The sequence below is a fragment of the Diospyros lotus genome, chromosome 13, assembly GCF_014633365.1.
Source record: "Diospyros lotus cultivar Yz01 chromosome 13, ASM1463336v1, whole genome shotgun sequence".
Lineage (NCBI taxonomy): Eukaryota > Viridiplantae > Streptophyta > Magnoliopsida > Ericales > Ebenaceae > Diospyros > Diospyros lotus.
In genome coordinates, this window is record NC_068350.1 from 7560346 (window position 1) to 7582523 (window position 22178).

At 38.4% G+C, this 22178-nt stretch overlaps 3 protein-coding genes across 3 annotated transcripts in view; 1 reads left to right on the forward strand and 2 right to left on the reverse strand.

The window, feature by feature from the left end:
• Positions 1–224: 224 nt before the first annotated feature.
• LOC127787993 (uncharacterized) lies at positions 225–2256 on the reverse strand. The gene is made up of 4 exons (XM_052316112.1): positions 1961–2256; positions 1765–1885; positions 1213–1640; positions 225–715 (listed from the first exon to the last, which is right to left on the reverse strand). The coding sequence occupies exons 1-4, from the start codon at positions 1996–1998 to the stop codon at positions 430–432; spliced, it is 873 nt and encodes a 290-aa protein (XP_052172072.1). The 5' UTR covers positions 1999–2256; the 3' UTR covers positions 225–429.
• A 6904-nt stretch (positions 2257–9160) lies between these two features.
• On the reverse strand, positions 9161–10294 carry LOC127788982 (E3 ubiquitin-protein ligase SGR9, amyloplastic). Its single transcript, XM_052317702.1, has one exon. The coding sequence runs from the start codon at positions 10236–10238 to the stop codon at positions 9360–9362; it is 879 nt and encodes a 292-aa protein (XP_052173662.1). The 5' UTR covers positions 10239–10294; the 3' UTR covers positions 9161–9359.
• A 2308-nt stretch (positions 10295–12602) lies between these two features.
• The window catches only part of LOC127788652 (pentatricopeptide repeat-containing protein At2g37320), a 35276-nt gene continuing 25700 nt past the window's right edge, over positions 12603–22178 (forward strand). Inside the window, exon 1 of the mRNA XM_052317208.1 lies at positions 12603–12737. The gene's annotated coding sequence lies outside the window, so the exon portion shown is untranslated. The remainder of the gene's footprint in view (positions 12738–22178) is intronic.

Sequence of the window (22178 nt, forward strand, 5' to 3'; positions counted from 1 at the left end):
TAGATCGATGCCAAAATTTGACACTTCATGTGAGATTGAATATTATAAGGTTTGAGTTAGGCCTGCTGTATTAGTGTCTTGGGGAAGGGTCCATGATGCCGTGAGTTGTTGATATTGGCCAGGAAGCTTGGTCCCAATATGGTGGGTGGGTGTGTGGGGTCCAGTTGTTCTAGAGTTATATAAATTTCATACATAAATTAATAAGTGTCATCATCAAATTTATAACTTTAGACTAAAAGCAATTTAATCGTAAAACCAACTACGTTTATTAGATACCCAGCTGGCCCATATCAATGCATTTATCCGTGGAGTCGCTTTCAGGGTACAATCACTCCACTTGTCTATGCCTCAATTCAAAAGCCAACATTTCCCTAATGCAAAAGTGTTATGGTCCTGCTCCATGCTTGTCGTCTGTGCTGGGACTTATTATCACACATGTTCCCTGCACTTCATGACCCCAACTCTGGTCGCATCTCTTCTTTCCATTGAGCACTGTAGCATTTCTCTAGCATGCCTCAGAGCTTCAAGGGCTTCTTTCACATTTGCGTCCAGGATAACTGGATCTGTGGGTTTTGAAGAAGCCTTTGCCAAATCAACTGCTACCAGTGCCATTGAGTTATCAATACACTCGTCCTCAGCTTCTTCTCCGTTTCCTTCATCATTGTTTCCTCCATCAGTATCGCCCCTTTCCACTGAAGAGCTCGAGCTCGTGGAACTGGCAAGACCAACATAATTCAGCTCCAATCAGCTAAAGCAAACAACATGGACGTGTATGGAGATTATATAATAGAAGGGTGTCTCACAATGCACAAAACTTCTTATTTTTGGGAAGATTCGAGAAATATATCGTACTTGTTCGTGATTTTATTTTCCCTTTTCTGCAAACCAATTGTTCCTTCTAATTCAAACTTGTGGCATTTCGAGTGCAACAATTTCACTTCTTGATTTGATTTTTGCAAATAGGCCAATCTCACGATTCAAACCCATGACCTAAGAGTTGGGATTGTATATGTATGCAACCTTTTCTTGTTAATTGTTTTTATAATTCGAAAATGTGGTATTCTTGTCACACGGTACTATTGCTACCAAGGCTTGCCATCCATTTAATATTGGCAAAACAAAGAAAAATGAATTTAACCCAGAAAGAAAAAAAAAAAAAAAAAGAAAGCTACATGAATCAGAAGTGCTCTCAAACTTCAGTGTGATCAGTACCTATGTCGATTATCTGGCTTTAGATTATCACAGCCTCTACTTGAATCAAGCTCACTGTTGGCTTCTTGAGAATTGGCCCTTTCTGGGGAAGTGAGAGGCTCTTCAACTGGACAACAATGGCCTTGATTGGAGGAAGCAGTTTGTGAAGCGTTGTCCTCCAATTCCTGTGAGGCCGTTGACTCACATTTTGGAGGGTCGTTGATCTGGGTTTGGGGCACTTTAGCTTCTGGTTCTTTGGCACCAGAAGAAGAGGCTGTGGATGACACGGAGGACAGGTCACTCTTCTCCAACAAGCTTGATTGATCGGAGTCCTCTGAAACATATGGTATATTCATGGACTCGAGCTTCTTCAAGAACAGTTTCAGCCTCTTCTCTGCCCTGTCTCTTGCTTTGGTTTCTTCCCTCAACTGGTTCTCAAGCTCGGTAAGCTGTGCAACAGAGAGAGAGAGAGAGAGAGAGAGAGAGAGAAACTTTAGCCATTGTGAACTGGGAAAGAAAAGATGATATAGCTGTAAAATCAAAGGGATCAGAGAGAGAGAGAGAGACAGAGACCTTGGTACCCATTTGCTCTGATTCCTCTTTGGCAGCCCTGGAAGCCGCTCGTTCTGCAAGCAATCTTCCTCTCAAACACTCCACTGTTCTCAAACCTTCACCTCCTTCCATCGTCTTCCCACTGAATACAACACACACAGGGTGTGTGATAAAATTAGAGAGAGAAGGGGGGGGGGGGGGGGGGGGAGAGACTCACCTCCATTTCTCATCAACAATGCGGGCAGCCATCATCATTTCGCACTCAGCAAATCGAGCGTGAATTTCGCTGCAACTGCCTCCTCCTGGTTTGAAAAATCCCCAATTGGTAGTGATCTACAGGAGCAGAGATTCAAACAATGCGAAACCCTTTTACAGACATTTGAATCAAACAAGATGGGTAATTAAACTTTTCACTTTTTATGGGGGATTTTTTTTGGAGGAGGAGGAAGATGACAACATCGATGTCAGAGCCTGCGATTCGATTCCTCCCTCCCTGCCTCAAGACGACCAGATGGGTTTTGTACATATATATACGCTCCTGCTACCCTTTGAACTTTCAAATTGATTTTCACTCCCAATGTTTAACTGTTCATTTTCATTTCTTACAAGAAAAAAAAAGAAAACAACCCACCTCTTATACTCAATCCCAATGATGTGAAACTGTTAAAACACTGCTCCAATCAGTCATTGAGTATGGATTGCCGATCATAAATTACATAGATGAAGTAAACTTGTTAAATTATTATAATGCATCTCAAATCATATTATAGTTAGCATTTTTTGTTAAAAGTATAATTGAAATTGGTAAACCAACTTAAACTGTTGAAAGGAAAGTGTTTTTTATTTAAGGATAGAGGTAACACCATGAATGGTGAAGGGTGGGTGTTTAAATGTACATTTATTTGCCGTTGGAATTTGGCAGCTCTTTCTTTGGAGTGTGTGAAACCAAACATCAAATTCAAATGAAACCCATCTCCCTCGCATTTTTTTATTTTAAAAATTCACTTGAATTATTATGTATCAAACCACACTATAAATTCACTTAAATTTTGATAGTGTTTTGTTTGGGCTTTTGGGGTCACGTGATGCCCCTGTGCTGTGCTGTCCTGCGTTGTCTTTCTTTACCTCAGCCTCACCCGGCCCGTGTTCCATCGGCGCTCCCGCGTCCTGACAGTAATGGCCATATATTGATTTTATTAAATATTTTTTAAATCTTGTAAATAAATTAAATATTATCCAAATTAAATACATTCTCCTAAATTATCCAAATTTACGAATATCATATAAATATGGTATTCATATACTTCAAAATATTTAAAATATCATATGAATATGGGTAAAATGACGAAAATAAAATTTTCAACACATACATGAGCGAAATCAAAGAACAGGTGGAGAGTGAATTGGGTGGAGTGATCAGTTGCAGTACATATATTTATGTATATATATATATATTGACGTCTAGAGAGACTGACACAATTCAGTCCAACTCTTCTCTAAATCTGTCCCTATTGACACGCATTTATATTTTTATAACACTCTGCATCGAATGATAGAAAGGTCCAAGATAATTTACTTTGATGGGTCTACACGAACTTTTTAAGAGGATCACCCATCTTTGGACTTCCCCAGTTAAAACACGCTTAACATGAGAGTTTTTTGCCTACATTCAGCCCAAAAGATATTCAACTGGTGTTATTTCCTTTCTTACTTATTCTCGATGCATACTATCTTTCTCTAGACTCTTGGAGTATTACACACATCGTGTCATCATCATAGAGCCCACAGGCCACAACTCCTTGTCAATTTTTAGCTCTCGTCTTTTAATGATCAGAAGCCCTACCACACTTATGAACCTTTTAGTGGTCGTCCTCTGAGCGACCTGACGTGGGATTTATGCCTAAGGGGCAATCAGCTCCTTGGCCCCCCAGTATGAGAGGGTGATGGGCGATCCCCTCGAAGAGTTCCTATAAATGACGTCAAATGTTGACACACATTTTTGTAACACCCTACATCGAGCGATAGAAGATCCGGGACAACTTACCCTAATGGGCCTACGCGAATTTCCCGGGGGATCACCTATCATTAGGCTTTCTCAGGTCAAGCACGCTTAACCCTGAAATTTTTTACCTGTATTCAGCCCAAAAGCTATCCAGTTGGTATCGTTTCTTTCCTTACTTATTCTCGATGTATACTATAATTTTCTAAGCTCTTGAGGTATTACACACATCGTGTCACCATGGGCCCACAGCTACTGGTCAGCTCATAGCTCTCGTTCTTCGATGACCAAAAGTTTCACCGCACTTGTGAGCATCTCAGTCGCCCTTTGAGCGATCAAGGTGGGACGAACCCAGTGTATCCACACCATTCCCAACACATATTTCATCTTGATTTATAATTTAGATACTTTAAAAAATTATCTAAATTAAATATATTCTCCTAAATTTAAAACTAACTTGATCATGATTTGTCTTGTTTCTCATATTTGCCTTTCTCACCAACAACGTAAGGGAATTTTTTTATTATTATTTAATATACTAAAACAATTTAAAATATTAAATTGAACATCTTTTAGATTTGATAAAATGACATAAACACCCACGACATATAAAAAATGACAAATACTTCTCATGAGATTATATACTGTACATTACTTTTTCATTTATTGTGAATAAATGTCAATTATTTTTTCACTAATACCCAACATATCCTTCTTTTCTCTTTCTTTTCTTGATATAATTATATAAAAATAAAATAATAAAAAATAAAACAAACGACAACACTAGTAATACTCCACCATTATACCTAACCATCATCAATGATAAAGAATTTAATTGGGTTTCCTTTATCAAAGCCTCTAGTGAAGCTGAAGAATCCCAGATCTAAAGTTTTTAACTTCAAAAAAGAAATCCAACGAAGGCATGTGAGAGAGAAAAATACATCTTATTTTCTCTCTTTTTATCTCATTATTATCATTGACCAACAAATTTAGGGGTTTGTCATCATCCATCGTTAGTTAAGAATTTGCCATTGCCCATTGTAAATCAAAAATTGAAAAAAAAAAGTTATTAAAAAAGATGTGACTACTACTAGGAAATATATGGTCACCTTAGTGACAACGGAATATGGATGAGCTACTCAATTAAATCTTGATGATATTGAAATCTCTTTATGAATAAACAAAATTGATGCAAATGAATGGTCAAATCACCACTTTGATAAGCCATGCCACGATTACATTTATTCTCTAATCCTTAAAAATCTACTATAAGGAAAAATAGTATATAAGATAAAAAAAAAAATTAGAAAATACTTATTATTTCATTCGAATTAAAGATAAAAATATTACATTCCATTCCTAGAAGGAAATCCTAAACTTAAGAGAAATATAATTATAATAGGAATATGAATAAAATTTAAAATAAAATAATAATTCAAAATCAAAAAATAAAAATAAAAATCTTAAATAAAATGTATTTCTCAAACAATTAGAAATCCTAAATCATATCAGTGAGAAAAGAATCAATTGGCTTGATGGGAGATAAAGGGTGAGAGGAGAGAAAAAGAGTGAGGGAGAGTTTAAAACTAAGGGTAAAATGGACCATTTGCACAATAAGTTAACAACGAAAAGGTCCAAGTCATTTTTGATAAGTTTGGTGTACTTGTACTATTTTTCCAAACTTTAGGATACTCAGTGCAATTTATTCTTTAAAATATTATAGTGGTCACTTTTTAACTCTTCCTTGCACTTACGTCAAATTTCTTTATTATCAAATTATTGTAAAGTTAGTTAATTTACGAATATAAATTTGTTAGAATTATATATATCAAATATATGAATAATCATCGAATATCTATTACTTTATAAATTTGTTAGATTTAAGTAGTGTTTGTTAACTAAGATGTAGATAAAAAAAATAAAATATAAAAAATATTTTAGAAAAAAATACTTTTCACTATATTTGTTAAATTTATCTAACGATCATTAGAAAGAAGTCATGTGACTTCTTATTTAAGTTTTTATAGATAAATTTATTTCTCTATTTTTCAGATAAATTTATCTTGATTCTTGTAAAGAAGAAAAAATGACGTATGTGTCTTCTAAAAAAATTTAACAAATAATTTAATAAAAATATTAAAATATTTTTCACTCTTATCTTGATCATTCTATATCTTTATTCAGAAATCATTCAAATCTTATTTTGAAATAATTTTATATTTCTCATTTTAACAAATACTATTTTAAAGTGGACCAAAACTTAAGATACGAGGATATATTTTTTTAAAAAAACTAAAGGACATATCACTAAAAATTTAAAAATTAAATTAAACTTTGATGTATGTATCAGTTTGGTATGCTTTTAGTTATTTTGTTGGGATTTTAATTATGTTATTGGGCCCAACAATTAATACACACAAGTGTCTATCAATACGTGCATAAGTGTCTTAAAGCTCACTCAGTTATCATTCACTCTGTCTTAGTGTCTACTACATTGACATTTCATACCTACTTTGGCCTCCTTTACACATGAGATGAGAGGGCTTCATCCTTCCTCACACTTGCCCCTTTCCTTCTGGTGCTTGCTTTGGAAAAGGCAATGCTTGGCTTGGGTGGGACTCAATCCTCCTCCGTTCCCATGCCTTGGAAGAAAGAAATTCGCTTAAATCACGAGCTGCCGTGCCCCCACTCACTTGGCTTGGCCCCACTCATCTATCAATTGAGCGTCAATTCATCATTTTGCGAATAATTTTGTTAAAAGGTAGATTAATGAGTGAAGTAAGAGTCGAGTGTATTATGGCTCTAACTTACAAACTCTCTTTTTTACAAATAAAGAAATAATTAAACATGGGCAATGAGCCCTGTTTGGAAGGGAGACAGAGACTCTGCTAATTGCTATGATGTAGTAGAGTAATAATATGGGTATGGGGTATCCCTCAATTCTCGAACATTTCTTCCTTTCCCTTTCAGTTTAATGAAAGAGATAGATAGGGAAGGTTTTATATTTTTGTGCGAACAGGGCCGGAGGCTCGTTTGGGCTCCATCTATAATGTTGACTGCTCCAACTGGTAGGGTCTCAATTTTATTTTATTTAATATTTGAGGAAGCATAGACTCACCTGACGCTGTCTAAGTAACTATTTCATTTAGGGCTAATAGCGTGAATTTTTTTTTTATATATATTTTTGTGATTTTATTCAAACGTTTTAATTTTAATAATAGACGTGCGATTTAGTCGATTGATTGTAATTTTAACTATGATCCAAATTCAATTCAAGAGACATGTGTGCTCGTTGATGTGACACGTCACTTGGTATTTTAAAATATTTTGAGTGGATCACAGGCTAACACATATGAAAAAAAAAATATATATATATGTTATATATATAGAAACAGAGAGAAAGAAGGCAAACGAAGGACAAAGACAACAACAACAGACAATGGTGACAGCGCTGGGCTAGAGGCGACTGGCAATCGAGAAACTAGAGGCGACGATGGAGGTCGATCTAAAATCTGAAAGCTTGATGGCCTATCATTGACGTCGATGGGGCCGACTTAAGTGATCGACGACGAGGGTGAGGTGACCAACAAAGAATGTCTTAGATTGACAAGAGCAGAGAGCCATTAGTTGCTTTTCTGTGAGGTGGTCATGAGTAAGAGGAAGCCCGATTGGTTGTCGATCTAGCTTCCAAATCGATCATCGCCTTTTGCTTCCAAATCAGCCGTCGCTGTCCTCCTCCGTCGTTGTCCCCATCCTCCACCTGTTTCGTCCTTGTCCTCTGCCTATTTTTTGTTTATGTGTATATATATATAATATAAATATTAATATATATATTTAATATTTTTTTCACTTATGACAACGTGGGGCCCATTTAAAATATTTTAAAATCTCAGGTGGTATGCCACATCAGCAAGGCACACGCTTCTCGAATAAGATTCGGATCTTGGCTAAAATTGCAACCTAGTCGACTAAATTGGGTATTTATTGTTAAAATTGAAACGTTTAGATAAAATTATAAAAAAACGAAAATGTTTGGTTTTTTCATACCAATAGCCCTTTTATTTATTAATAACTTGCTTGTTTAAATACTCACCTATTCAGTTGTTTGTGTTTTAAAAAGAATGTTCTAAAATGTGATTCAATGTGTATTTATACTTAGTAATAGTATAAGAGCAATAGAGCTAGAGATTATAATTAAAGATATCTATTTCAAAGAAATATCCTCCTCTATTTATATTAATTTAGAAATAATTTATCCCTTAGGATTGAGACTCCTTGTTGGATAGTAACTAAGAATAGTTATCACACACAATTTCAAAGAAATTAATTTTATCTCCTTATATTCATAGGATTTTATTTAGATAAAGAGTTTGTCAAAGTTCACTAAAATTTTGAGTATTTGCTAAATTACACGAAACAATCTAAAATCTTGATTAGGGTCGGTAAAATGGCTTAAAATCACGGTGACCCATCCTATCTCGCCCATGCCTAATTGAAATAAGAGTGTGTTTGATAGTATCAAAAATATATGAAAAATGTCACTTTTAAGGAATTAAATTTCATCTTTAATATTTGACACCTTATATTTTTTTTCTATATAATTAAATTCTATGGTATAATTATTAAAACATATTTTTACTTATTTTCTATGAAAAATTCCATCGATGGGGAAATAGTTTTTATTTTTTATGTAATTTGAAAAATATTTTCTTTTCTAACTAAATACTATTAAACACACCCTAAGGTCAAAGATTGTTTTGACTAGAATGGAGGCTAATTTGAGTAATTTCTGATTATTTTTCATTTGGGATTGGGATGGGGATTGTAAATAATACTCTGCCTCTATATACATTATATTTATATATAAAATATATTATTTATTTTATTAAACATAAAAACATATAAAATATAATAAACATTATATATTTTATTAATTAAGTAAATAAATCATTTTAAAGTTATGAAACAACGTTAATAATGCAAATATAATTTAAAATATATTTTTCTATTTACATATACATAACATGAGATATACACCCAAGTTTTAAATTATTTTAAAAATTATTTTTTGCATACCTAACATAATATTTTGAATTTTTTTTTAGTAGAAGAGATTTAAGTTTAGGATGTGTCAACCCACGCGCCCTGGCTGACGCCCCTATGGAGGTTAGAATTGTGGTGAAAATCTTTACCTTTCAAGGGGAGGTATGATGATGGGTACTAAGATCTGGGGTTGGAGCCGGACAGGCCCGCCTTGCCCCGAGTCCAGACCCTGACCCTTGCCCTTGCCCTTGCCCTTCCCCCATTGCCCCATATTATATATCTTGTACTAAAAACTATTTTAATATAAAATTCTAATAATTAATATATATATAGTGCAAACACTCCATTTAAAGAATTAAGAAAAATCATGAAAATCACTTGTTAAGTGTAGAATTATAATTATTACTGCTAATGGAAGATGGCAGTTTTGTGTACGTACATCAATTTTCGTTGGCAGTCTACAGTATATATATATATGTAGTGTATGATTGGTGCCATGCCATGCCATGATGATGATCCATCAAGATCTCCTCCTCGTCCATCTGATTCCTAGCTAGAATATTATAAAATATTATTACCGGCCGGATGAGAATTTCCTGCCGCCGGCAGCGTTGACGACGACCTCCCACAGCCGGTGGATCTCGCCGAAAACGTCGTCGGTCGGAAGCTGATACCGGCAACAAGGGCAGGTGTTCCTATTCTTCAGCCACGGCAATATGCACATCCAATGGAACAAGTGATCGCATGGCAATTTACAGACGTCTCTTCCTTCTCTCATCTCTTCTTTGCAAATCACACAGTACTCTTCTACCCTCCCCACTCCACTGACTTCCGCCGAGGGCAGAGCCACTACGGCCGCTGCCGCAGCAGCCGCCACCTCCCGCCCCTCCTTCCCGCCGCCGACAAACGTCATGCCCTTGGCCACCACGTCGACGTACTGAACCAAAACGGCGCTGTTGGAGGTCGAAAAGGTGGACAGAGCCAGCATTGTGTGGGAGATCAGGTAGTTGGAGAGGAGGAGCGGCCATTTTGACGGCGGGGCTTGGAGGGCGTGGGGGAAGTGGTGGTGGAGCTCGGAGAGGAGGAGGAGGAGGAGGGCGGAGTCGAGGTCGCGGAGCTTGGCTGCGGGCAGAGGAGGGGTGGCCGAGAGGGGGCGGGCGAGGAGGGAGAGGGCGAAGAGGAGGTGGCGGGCGATGAGGAGGGACTTGTGGGGGAGGGAGAGGGAGAGGAGGTGGTGGAGGGTGAGGGAGAAGAGGGGCGGGGAGGAGAGGACGGCGGAGATGCGGCGGCGTTGGAGGCGGAAGAATTCGGAGATGGAGAGGGTGAGGTCGGAGAGTTGGGAGGGGGAGAGGGTGGAGAGGGCGGCCATGAGTGTGGATTCGGTGCTGGAAGGGTAGTACTGTTGGCCTACTTCTTCTACTTCTGCCATCATGGGATGGATGGGATATACCATTGATGATGACTACTCTCTCATATTCACTCTCTATATATAGCTTTTTAAGACAATTCGGTTGACTCACTCAATCCATCCACCAATACCTTTTAAGATATTATTCCTCGTTTTGCCATTTTATATAGCAACTGGGGCATCTTGGCATTATGTGAAAAGTGAAGGGCATGAAGGTAAAATCATCTCGAACACATAATTATTGATATTATATTTATGCATGTGATTGGGATTGGGATTGATGGGAAGATGTGGAGTGGAGTGGAGTGGAATGGAAGTGAGTGGCTTGGAATGTCGGGTTTTTGTCTGCAAGTCATGTGTCCACTTTGGGGCAGCTAATTTCTCACTCATTTTCCTTTCTTTTTCCTAAGACTCTCTTTTCTTTCTCATTCTCTTTCTTTTATGATTGTGTTTGTAAAGGCATAAAGAACAACAAGAAGAGGAAAAACATTCATTTGGCCCATCCCCCATCCCCATGCACTCACCGCCTTCCTCAATGCCCCTCCAATCAAGGAAAATAATTTGCATTCAATCATTCATCTAACTACTGTTATTATTGATCTCTCTCCCAAATTTATGAATAATGGTAAAAATTTAGATAGACTATTATAATGTTTGATTTGGACATTGTCTATTAACTCTTAATCTCACTTATGTTTGAATCCTCCCACACATTATAATGTTTATGGGATTAAGTAATCAGAGCCAAGGACACTCATAAAGTTACTAAAATAATGATATTTTTGTATTGCAGTAGTTTGATGCAATTGGGGCAACTTTGCAAGTCCAATATGGCTGCGCTCTGTCACGGGGTCTTGCCACCCCCTGCTTCGTCTACCGGAGGCATTTTCTTTGGACTTTGGGAACGACCCAACTCCATGTGTTATAAACAATTGTAAAAAAATATATAAATTTTAATAAGGAGAAATTTGTGAAAATATAATTTGAGAAGTGGGTTGGAGGGCATTGTGGTCATTACAAATGCAGAGGCGGAGATGACAGCACTAATTAAAAAGGGGGCATGACATAATCATATAGTTTTGAGGATCCAAAGAGGAATTAGGAAATAGGAATCATAGCACTCAGTAGCTACAATCCTTCACCTCTAAGCAAACGAAAAAAAAACTAAACATTTAAAATAAGGCATAATACACAATGAATTCTCTCAATAATTAAAAAAAATGATAAATTATATAAAACTCTCAGTTATGGCCATATACAACTTTTCTCGGTACTTTTAATTATACCAAAAGATTCTCTTATATTTTTTAAATATTCTAATCAACCACTATCTATTATTATTATTATATAAAATTTTATACAATAATTTATATAAAAAAATACAAATTTTTACGCTCATTAACTAATAAATTACACAAAAATTTGTATAATAATAATAAATGGTAGCTGATAGAAACATTTAGAAAGTGTAAGAAGGTCTTTTGATACAATCAAAAGCACATGACCTTAAGTGTAAAATAATTTTATATAATTTAGTTTTTGATGTACAAAACATCAAGATCAAGTATTTTAATTATTAAAAAAAAATTATTTTAAATGTTTTATTGCGACATAATGTTACTGCGTGTCACTTATATAAATGGTTACGTTCATACACGCACTAATATTTCGTTACGATAAAAAATTAAAATAATAATTTTTTATAATTGAGATATCAAATCTTAACATTTTACATATCATTTAAAATTATATTTTTTTAATTATTAAGAATGGGACGCATGTATCAAGCTTTAAAATAAATATGGTATGAGATTAAATGGACAAAATTGTCACTTATCTCTTACTTTGGTAATGATCTCCATTGATTTTCCTTAAAAATTGGATTTTAATTGTGTCATTCCATGGCCATTGATAATAACTCTTGTTAAAACCAAATTAACTCCCTCAAAAATATAGAAAACTACCATCCTATTATTTCAATAATATTTTGTACATAATAAAGTACTCATAATCCCTTTTTTTTATTCATAAATAATTATTTTTATAATTTATCAATGTTCTTATGATCAAACTAAACTGGCCAAAAACCCAATTGGATTCATGGAAAAAAATCATTTCTTAAGATTTTCTAAATTTTTACATAAATCGTGGTTGGTTCAGTGAATTAAGTTTGGTTGAATTGGTTAATATTTTTTTAAATTATATTTTTAAATATTAAAAAATAATAATAATTTAAAATATTTAAGAAGAGTCGATGTAATATACTCTAGTCTAATTTTCATAACACTGCAATTTATAACTCTATAAATCAACTGATTTTATATTTAAAAAGTGAATTAAAAAAAGTCATTAAAATAAAAGAGCCATGTGTAATACCTAGAATTAATGAGGGTTTATGTGAAATAAAGTAGAAATTACAAATAAAATGTGCAAAGGGCAAAGTATGACTTCTGTGTTCAAACCCTCCTGCGAAACCGAAACCTATTTGGACAGATTTGAGCTTTTGAGTTTCCGTCTTGCGGGAGTCGACCCGGTGAGAGAAAGGTGGGTTTGATTCCGGTTTTGTTGAAATCTCTTGTTTAATTGTGTCAATTTCTCACGTTTTGTGGCTAATTTATTCATGGTGATTGAAGATTCAAGGACAAATTTATGTTCTTGCTTGATTTAAACCAAAACGGTGAGTTGCGAGAGATATATCTGTTAGCCGAGTGTGTATTTGAAGTCTCTTGTGAGTTTTGTTTTGGAACTTTTGACAAGATTAGTGAAGCCTTGTTGAAGGAAATACAAAACGGTTCACTTAGAGGCAATCTTGAAGGCTGATTGACCACCCACGAGCAAGAACTAGCAAGCCATTGTCTATTCGATAACATGTTGATTTTGTGTCTTATATGCATTAAATCCTAGGCCATGTTAAGCTTGATGAAGGGTTGTTGGCTTTCCTTGTTAGAGGGGAATCTGAAACCCAGATTTGGGATGGTTGAAACTCATGTATTGGCATTGTGAAGGATTATTTGTTTCGTGTTTGAAATGGTTTATTAACTGGCTAGCATTATTTTGAAGTATTTTGTTCATTGCCATATCGGAATTCTTTTTACATGTGATTGCAGTGGTTATCTCTCTGATTACATGGAAAAGCATATTTTGGCATGTCATGGACGTATATCACATGGCGTGTGAGTGTGTGAAGCATTGCATGATATTCTCATTGAGTTAGGAGCTCAATTCCACATATATAAATTTTCCTCACAGATTGATAGGCTTTGGGTTTGCCTAAGCAGAGCTTGAATGGGATTAGGAAGTCCTTTCAGCATAGTTGATAAAATGTCATGATTGTTCCTATGGATTTTTGTGTTGTTAGCATCATTATTACATTTTGGGAGACATTTATGTTTGTATTTGGGCATGTATGATAAGTCTTTAGCAAAGGTCGTGATGTAAGTAAATATTGATATGATGGAATCATCTTGGACTCAGCGGCAAACCATTCATAGGGCATGCCCCTCCGCAAACTTCTAACCTGTAGTAATGGATTAATGCAATTTTGGCTTTTGTATTGGTGCAATGGGGGTAGGGTTGGGGGGGGTTGGCCGCGACGGCAAAGAGTTAAAGCCATAGATGAACTTTGTCTTCACATGACTTGGAACTTGGTAAGAGAATGGATAAAAAAATGATGGGAACTTATAATATGAATAGCAAGGATATACCAATTTATAGTGCTTGGATCTGTTGATGAGTAACACATATATAACGAATTTTTTTTTTCACTTTGAGAAGAGATGAAAATTTTATTGATAATAGATTAAGTTAGATATAATGTGAAAATTAACAACCCATGCAAACCTACTCCAAGCCAATAGAAGGAGAGTATCCAAAACAAACCCAACAAAGTAGAATGAAAAAAACAAAACCCAACCTTCAACCCTACCCCCCCTGCACCAATACAAAAGCCAAAATTGCATTGAACCGTTACTGCAGGTTGGAAGTTTGCCCCTGACTATGGATGCTTTGCCTATGTTTGTCTGGGTTGTTGCTATTTTTTGTGTTTTATCTAGGTTTGTCTATTATCAATAAAATTTTCATCTCTTTTAAGAAAAAAGAAATGGTATGTATGTGTTATTCTCAACAGATCCATACACTATAAACTGGCATATGCTTGCATTCATAGCATAAGTTCCCATCAATTTTTTTTCTCCATTTTCTTACCAAGTTTCATGTCATATGAAGGCAAAGGTCATCTATGACTTATAACTCTTTGCAACAAACAACCCCCCCCCCCCACCAAAAAAAAAAAAAAAAAAAACACAAAAACAAATAGATGTCTCCCTCTGCCTTGGGCACAAGCTTTTGATGTAACATGCTTGTTTTGAAAAGTTGTAGATTTGCTCTCTAAAGCTATATAAATGAGTAGGACATTGTACATTGCTTGAAAGATGTCAAGTACAGTTTTATTAAAGGCCCAAGGCACAAGGCGAGGCGCGCGCCTTGTTGAACTCGGCACTTGTTGAAAAAAAAAAAAAAGAAAAAGAAAAATATATGTTCTAGTTGAAGAATAAGATATAAAATAGGTCATAACTCCTAATATTATATTTACAACCATGTTAAAAAAAAAATATTCAACATATTGTCGTATCCCTTAGATCCGATAGGGTTTCTCCCCAAGTAGGAGAGTTTAGGCGGGAATTCAAAGAGTAGAGGGAGAGAAGAATGGAGAAGAATTGAGAGGGAAGAGAATTAGAGAATTAGAGGGGGAAATTGAATATGGATCAATTCAAATGATTCGATACCTACAAGTGAAATTGGGCCGAGTTTATATACTTAGTTCCCAGCAGTTTGGCGCCAAACAGAATAGTCAACGTTACTGCATTCGAATGTTTATAGTTCTAGTAATTACACTTGCTTCCCTTACTTCATATTTATTACAATAGGTTTTCCCCCTAGGTATACGACAACTCCCCCCCTCTTGAGCTAATTCTTGTCCCCAAGAATGGTAAGCAGGCTTGTTGCATTGGGAAACTGTTGGAGGAATTCTGGAAGATATTCCCAAGTACTGTTGTCAAGGTGTAAGGCAGACCATTGCACTAGCACTTGGGTGATAGGGGCCCCTTGTTGAAAAATCACCCTCTTGTCCAAGATGGCCATTGGGTTGGTTGCTGGCTCCTTTTCTCTAAGAGGTAATGGTAGGGGCTAGTTGGTTGTTTGACTTCCAATAGCTTTTTTGAGAAGGGACACATGGAACACAGGGTGGACTTGGGTTCCTTCTGATAGTTGCAATCTGCAAGCTACTGGTCCAATCTTTGCTGTAATGGAATAGGGCCCGTAGAATTTTGGACTCAGCTTAGTCATCAGTTGCTTCGATATGGACTTAAGTTGGGGCTGGTTGAATTTGAGGTATACTTCTTCTCCTACCTCAAACTCCCTCTTACTCCTCTTTCTATTTGCCATTTGTTTTGTCCGATTCTGTGCCTTGGTTAACTCAGTCTTTAGAGTTTGTAAGATGTTTTGCCGGTGTTGTAGGTAGGTATCCACAACTGCCATTACGGTTGGCTCCTCGATCATCGATACTAAATTGGGCTTGTACCTGTACAAGGCCTCAAATGGCGTCATCCCAATGGAGCGATGGTGGCTGGAATTATACCACCATTGCGCCAAGGACATACATTTGTTCCATCCTTTAGGTTGTATAAAACAGAAGCACCTTAGATAGGCCTCTAAGCATTGGTTGACTCTCTCTGATTGACCATCTGTTTTGGGATGATATGCTGTTGACATGTGAAGTTTAGAGCCCAATGATTTCAACAACTCTTGCCAAAATAGACTAGTAAACACTTTATCCCTGTGTGATATTATAGTCTGAGGTATCCCGTGCAGTTTCACCACATGATCCAAGAACTCTCTGGCCACTTCTTGTGTCGTGAAAGGATGGGACATGCTAAGGAAATGGCTGTACTTAGTTAATCGGTCCACTACTACCAGAACACAATTATTCCCTTTTGACCGTGGTAGTCCTTTTACAAAATCCATTGTAATGTTAGCCCAGGCTTGGTACTTCTAGAGGTTGCAGAAGACCTGGTTTAGCCACTGATTCATGCTTGCACCTTTTACAAACATCACACTGTAGTATGTACTCCATAACTAATTTCTTTAAGGCTGGCCAGAAAAATACTTGCTTCACCTTTCTATAAGTGTTTTGAATTCCCAAATGTCCTCCTAGGGGTGAGTCATGCATGGTTTGAAGTATCCTTTCCCTCAATGTCTCACAATCCCCTATCACTAGTTGTCCCTGGTATCGAATCAGGCCGTTGCAGATGGTGTAACCTTGCTTGTTGTTACTGTTGATGCTCAGTTGCTCCATTAGCTCCCTTGTCCACGGTCCCTTATCATAACTTGCTGCTACTTCTTGGTACCAATCAGGTATCAGTACTGAGGTAGCTGCGCAATGCCCTTCCTCATGGCATCGTGATAACGCATCGACTGCCATGTTCTCTCTTCCTTTCCTATACTGAATCACAAAACCCAATCCCATCAATTTTGCCATACCCTTTCTTTGCAAATTAGTGTTTAACTTCTGATGAGCCAAAAACTTAAGGCTTTCGTGGTCAGTTCTTATGATGAATTGTCCTACCTCCAAGTAATGTTTCCATTTTTCAACTGCCATGAGGACTGTTAATAATTCCTTGTCGTACGTGCTTAGCCCTTGGTATCTTGGTGCCAAGGCTTGGCTCATAAAGGCTAAAGGTCAGCTATCCGAGATAGAACAACCCCCACTCCTGGTCCACTCGCATCAGTCTCTAAGGTAAATGGTTTGTTGAAGTCAGGGATGTCGAGTATAGGAGCCTCACTCATGGCTTGTTTAAGATCCCCAAATGCAGCCTCTGCTCCTTCATCCCACTTAAAGTTGTCCTTCTTCAATAGGTCAGATAATGGCTTGCTTATAACCCTATAATTCCTTACAAAATGCCTATAGTAGCCGGTTAATCCTGAGAATCCCCTCAATGATATGACATTCCTTGGTTTAGGCCACAATAACATAGCCAATATCTTCTTGGGATCGGTGCTAACTCCAGCACTAGAGATCACATACCCCAAATACTCCACTTGCATTTGAGCAAAGACACATTTGGACTTTTTGATGCATAGCCGATTGAGTCTAAGGACTTGGAATGCAATTCTAAGGTGTTCTAAGTGTTGGGTGAAAGAGGGGCTGTAGATTAAGATATCACACAATTCCCGTACTGTATGTCTCTCCCCTCTTCCCACTATTGGGGTTGGAACGAATCCATGTCCCCTAGCCTGACTCCTCTGTACCTTCATCATCGCTTCCACATTCATTTCTTGCAACAGAGCACTCTCCACTGCTTCTTGCATCGTTTGTGGCCTAGTCATCTTCACTGCAGACCTCAGCCCCTCATTCAAACCACTAAGAGAACTTGACATGAAGTAATCTTCGGTCATGTAGGGGTTGCGGCTCAGCATTAGAAACTTCAACTCCTCAAACCAGAATTGATACTCTTGCACCGATCCATGTTGCTTCATCTTGTTGAATTCTTCCACAATATCCATGGTTCTCTTCTCTCTAAATCTTTCACATATCCCCTTGACAAACTCCTCCCAATTTCAATCTTCTCTCACTCGTGACCAACCTTGGTACCACACATCTCCTACATCGTTCAAATATGCCACTGCTAGGCTGATCCTTTGATCCTCAGCCACTCGATGTATCCCAAACAACTTCTCGCACTGGCGTATCCACTAGCGAGGCTTTGTCTCATCAAACACTGGTAATTCCATGATAAGTCTCGTGATTAAGACTTATGCAAATTGGGAACTAAGTAGTTGCAGAATTCAAATTGGAGGGAGAGAGTGAGAGACATTGAAATAGGAGTGAGAATTTAGAAGAAAAGAGAGAGAGAATTTGGAGGGAAAGATTTATGTTCTATTTAATTTCATAAATCCCATCCTCGGTGCCTTACTTCCTTTTATAGGCAACCTATGGTTGTAACCGCCATGTATAAGTGGTTATAGCTATAACTAATTAGTACAACTATGGGTTATTACACTACTAGGCTAATTACAGCCTTGCCACTTCTAGCTACTAATTACATTTAGGCCCTTGCCCTCCCTTTAGGGTCGTGACATTTCCTTTCCCCTTGAAATATTTCTTGTCACCAAGAAAGGATAGTAGCTGGGCTGCTCGGGGGTGCTGCTTCAGCAAGTCCAGTAGGTATTCCCAAGTTGAGTTATCTGGGTGCAAGTGACTCCATTGGACGACACTTCGGTCAGGGGAATAGTATCTTTGTAGGTGATTCGCTAGTCTACAATAGCTTGGGGCTCCTCGGGTACCTCTTTGTCTTCATCTACTGGGGGAAGATGGGGGGCTGGTTGTTGAAGTAGGCTCCACTACTTTCTTCAGTAGTGACACATGGAACACCGGATGAGTGGATGTCCCTTCAGGCAGTTGCAGCTTTTAAGCTACCTTGCCTACTTTAGCAAGCATAGTGAATGACCCAAAGTACTTGGGGCTCAATTTAGAGGCAGGGGTTGGGGAGAAAGAGTGCTGGAGGAACCTCTTGACTTTCAAATACACTCTATCACCCACATTAAAGTCTCGATCACTTCTTCTTTTGTCTGCCACTTGCTTCATTCGATTCTGAGCAGTGGTTAGTTCCTTCTTAAGTACCTGAGTTACTATTTGTCTTTGCTGTAGATTTTCTCCCATTGTTGGCACAGTTGTGGGGGCATTCATTAGGGCAAGTAGGGTAGGAGCGGGGTATCCAAATAGTGCTTTGAACGGGGACTTCTTGATGGCACTGTGGTAGCTTGAATTGTACCACCACTGTGCCATAGATAGTCATTTGCTCCAACTCTTAGGCTTAGCAAAACAGATACAGCGTAGGTAAGACTCTAAGCATTGATTCACTCTCTTCGTTTGCCCATCTGTTTTTGGATCGTATGTCGTGGACATATGCAACCCTACTCCTAGGTTTTTAACAACTCCTGCCAAAAATAGCTTGTAAAAATCTTATCCCTATCGGACACTATTGATTTTGGGACCCCATGAATCTTCACCACTGAATCAAGGAATTGCCTGGCCACCTCTTGGGTCGTGAATGGGTCAGTAAGGCTTACAAAATAAGTGAATTTGGTTAGTTTGTCCACAATTACCAGTATGACATCCTTACTTTCAGTGGGGTAGTCCTTTAATAAAGTCCATAGATACTCATTCCCAAGCCTGTTCTGGAATGGCTAACGGTTGGACAAGTCCTGGTAAGGCTACATGCTCATGTTTGCACCTCTAACAAGTAGGACAAGATATCACAAATTCCATTACCTCTTTCTTGTGCCCTGCCCAAAAGAACATTTGTTTTACTCTGTGGTAGGTAGCCTGAATGCCTGAATGGCCCCCCATGGGAATGTCATGCAGGGATTGCAGAATCCTCCTCCTGAGCCTCTAATCTTCTCTTACTACTATCCTGCCAAGGCATCAAATCAACCCTTGTGCCATGGTATATCCCCTGCTTCCCTTAGGGTTTACTGCCAACTATTCTTGTAGTTCCTTCAGCTGTTTAGTATGCTCATAGCTCTCTATGATCTCCTTTACCCAATTAGGAACGACGGCTATAATGGCACTGCAGTTGGCCTTTTCTTCCCTTCTGGACAGTGCGTTAACTACTTTATTTTCCTTCCCTTATCTGTAATGGATTATATAATCCAAGCCCAGCAATTTAGATACCCCCTTCCTTCGGAGCTAGGTGTGTGATGAGATTCAACACAATAGGTAGGATTTTCCAGAGGATTAGGTGAGTTTTTGCTGTATTGCAACTCTCAATTACAAAGAAATCAATGGAAATAAGCAACAAAACTGGGCATTCGAGAGGCCCAGGACTCTCCTACCAGAAACTCCAAATTCTTCACACCTTGTCTCACTCCTAATCTCCTTTTTAAAGGTTGTTATCCCTCCAGCCCATGCACATGCTGGTTTGTGTAACAAACTAACCAAGTGCCTATTCTACCCCTGACGCACATGCTGGCCGTTATTCCCTCTCGCGGTGTCACCCATATTCCCTCGATTCTTATTATGCCTTTGGTATGTTTGCCGTATTGGTGGCCTAACATTACTCCCCTCCCCAACTTTCACCTTGTCCTCAAGGTGGAAAGAGGGAAATTGCTGCTGAATGAGGCTATAAGGCTCCCAAGTGGCTTCCAAAGGAGGTAACCCCTTCCACTGGAGTAGGACATCCATTTCCCATACATTACTTCCTGTTCCAGCCTGACCCCCAGCACTGCCTCTGGTTCAACCAACATTTCCAATTCTGCACTTAACTGATTAGGAATTTCCCTAGTGACTTGCAATGCACTTCTGGCTTCTCGTAGCTGGGACACATGGAAGACTGGGTGAATGCTGCAGTGTGGAGGTAGCTTTAATTGGTAAGCTACAGGCCCAATTTCCTTTTCCACTTCAAAGGGACCATAGAATTGAGGAGCCAACTTCTCATTGGAACGATCAGCCAATGTCTTTCACCGATAGGGTCTTAATTTCAAGTAAACTAAGTCCCCAACCTTAAACTTCACTGCTCTTCTTTTCATATCAGCCCCCTTCTTCATTACTGCTTGAGCCCTTAGTAGTTGTGCCTTAAGTTCCTCCAAAATGTGATCCCTTTCACCCAGTTGTTGCTCCACTACTGAAACAGGAGTGGAACCCATTGCAACCCTCAATATTGCTGGCGGTTCGCGCCCATAAACGGCTTGGAATGGTGTAATTCTCGAGGCTGTGTGGTACGAAGTGTTGTACCAAAGTTCAGCCCAAGGCAGCCACACAAACCAAGCTTTCGGTTTAGAGGAAGCAAAACAGCGTAGGTATGTCTCCAATGTCTTATTCAGCACCTCCGTTTGTCCATCTGTTTGTGGATGATAAGCTGTGCTGTGGTGGAGCCTGGTGCCTTGGAGGCGGAACAACTCCTCCCAAAATTTGCTCATGAAGATCTTGTCTCGATCGGATACAATGGACCGTGGTAAACCATGAAGTCGCACCACTTCCTTGATGAAGATTCTTGCCACCTCTCCAGCTGTTAAAAGGGTGTTTAAGCCCGATGAAATGCCCATACTTACTGAGTCTATCTATTACCACCAAAATCGAGTCCATTTTGCTCGATCTTGGTAAGCCTTCGATAAAGTCCATAGCAATGTCGTCCCAAATTTGGTTTGGGATAGGAAGGGGCTGCAGGAGCCCTCCCGGCTTCAGGGCTAGTACCTTGTTCTGTTGGCATACAGCACAAAGACTCACATACCTGTGGATGTCCCTCTTCATACCTGGCCAGTATACACTGGCTGCAATCCGCTTGTAGGATTTCAAGAATCCTGAGTGCCCTCCTACCTTTCCATCATGTCCCTCATGTAAAAGTAATGGAATGAGAGAAGAGCCCGTCGGTAGGTACAACCTACCCTTGTAGATGAGGTGGCTCTCCACCAACTGGAAATGGGGCCTGGAAGTAGGATCAAGCTGGAGATCCTTGACCACCCCTTGCAAGCCACTCATTTGCTTCTACTTCCCGAGCCAGCTGATCAAGTTGGAGAACCTGAGGAATGGTTAATGTTAAGAGGGCAGCAGAGTGGCTGATGCGGGACAAACCATCTGCTGTCTTGTTTTCCATTCCCGGCCTATATTGAATTTCGAACTGAAATCCATTAACTTGAGCATCCACTTCTGATATTCTGGGCTAACCAACCTTTGCTCCATTAGAGATTTGAGGCTCTTTTGGTCGGTCCTGACCACAAACTTTTGTCCAACAAATAATGCCGCCACTTTTGCACTGCAAATACAATGGCCATCAATTATCTCTCATAAACTAATTTCCTCTTCCCCAATTGATTAAAGGCATGACTGAAATAAGCAATAGGTCTATGATCTTACATTAAAACTGCCCCCAAACCATGTTCCGATGCATCCGTCTCAACCACATATGGCTTGTCAAAATTCGGCAAAGCCAA

Excerpts from the sequence above, each read along its gene's own strand:
- LOC127788982 (XM_052317702.1), bottom strand. The coding sequence starts at position 10,238 with ATGGTATATCCCATCCATCCCATGATGGCAGAAGTAGAAGAAGTAGGC.
- LOC127787993 (XM_052316112.1), bottom strand. The coding sequence starts at position 1,998 with ATGATGATGGCTGCCCGCATTGTTGATGAGAAATGGAG. Across the intron at positions 1,641-1,764 it reads CAGAGCAAATGGGTACCAAG|CTTACCGAGCTTGAGAACCA; the intron begins GTCTCTGTCTCT and ends TCTGTTGCACAG. Across the intron at positions 716-1,212 it reads AAGCCAGATAATCGACATAG|TTCCACGAGCTCGAGCTCTT; the intron begins GTACTGATCACA and ends TGGTCTTGCCAG.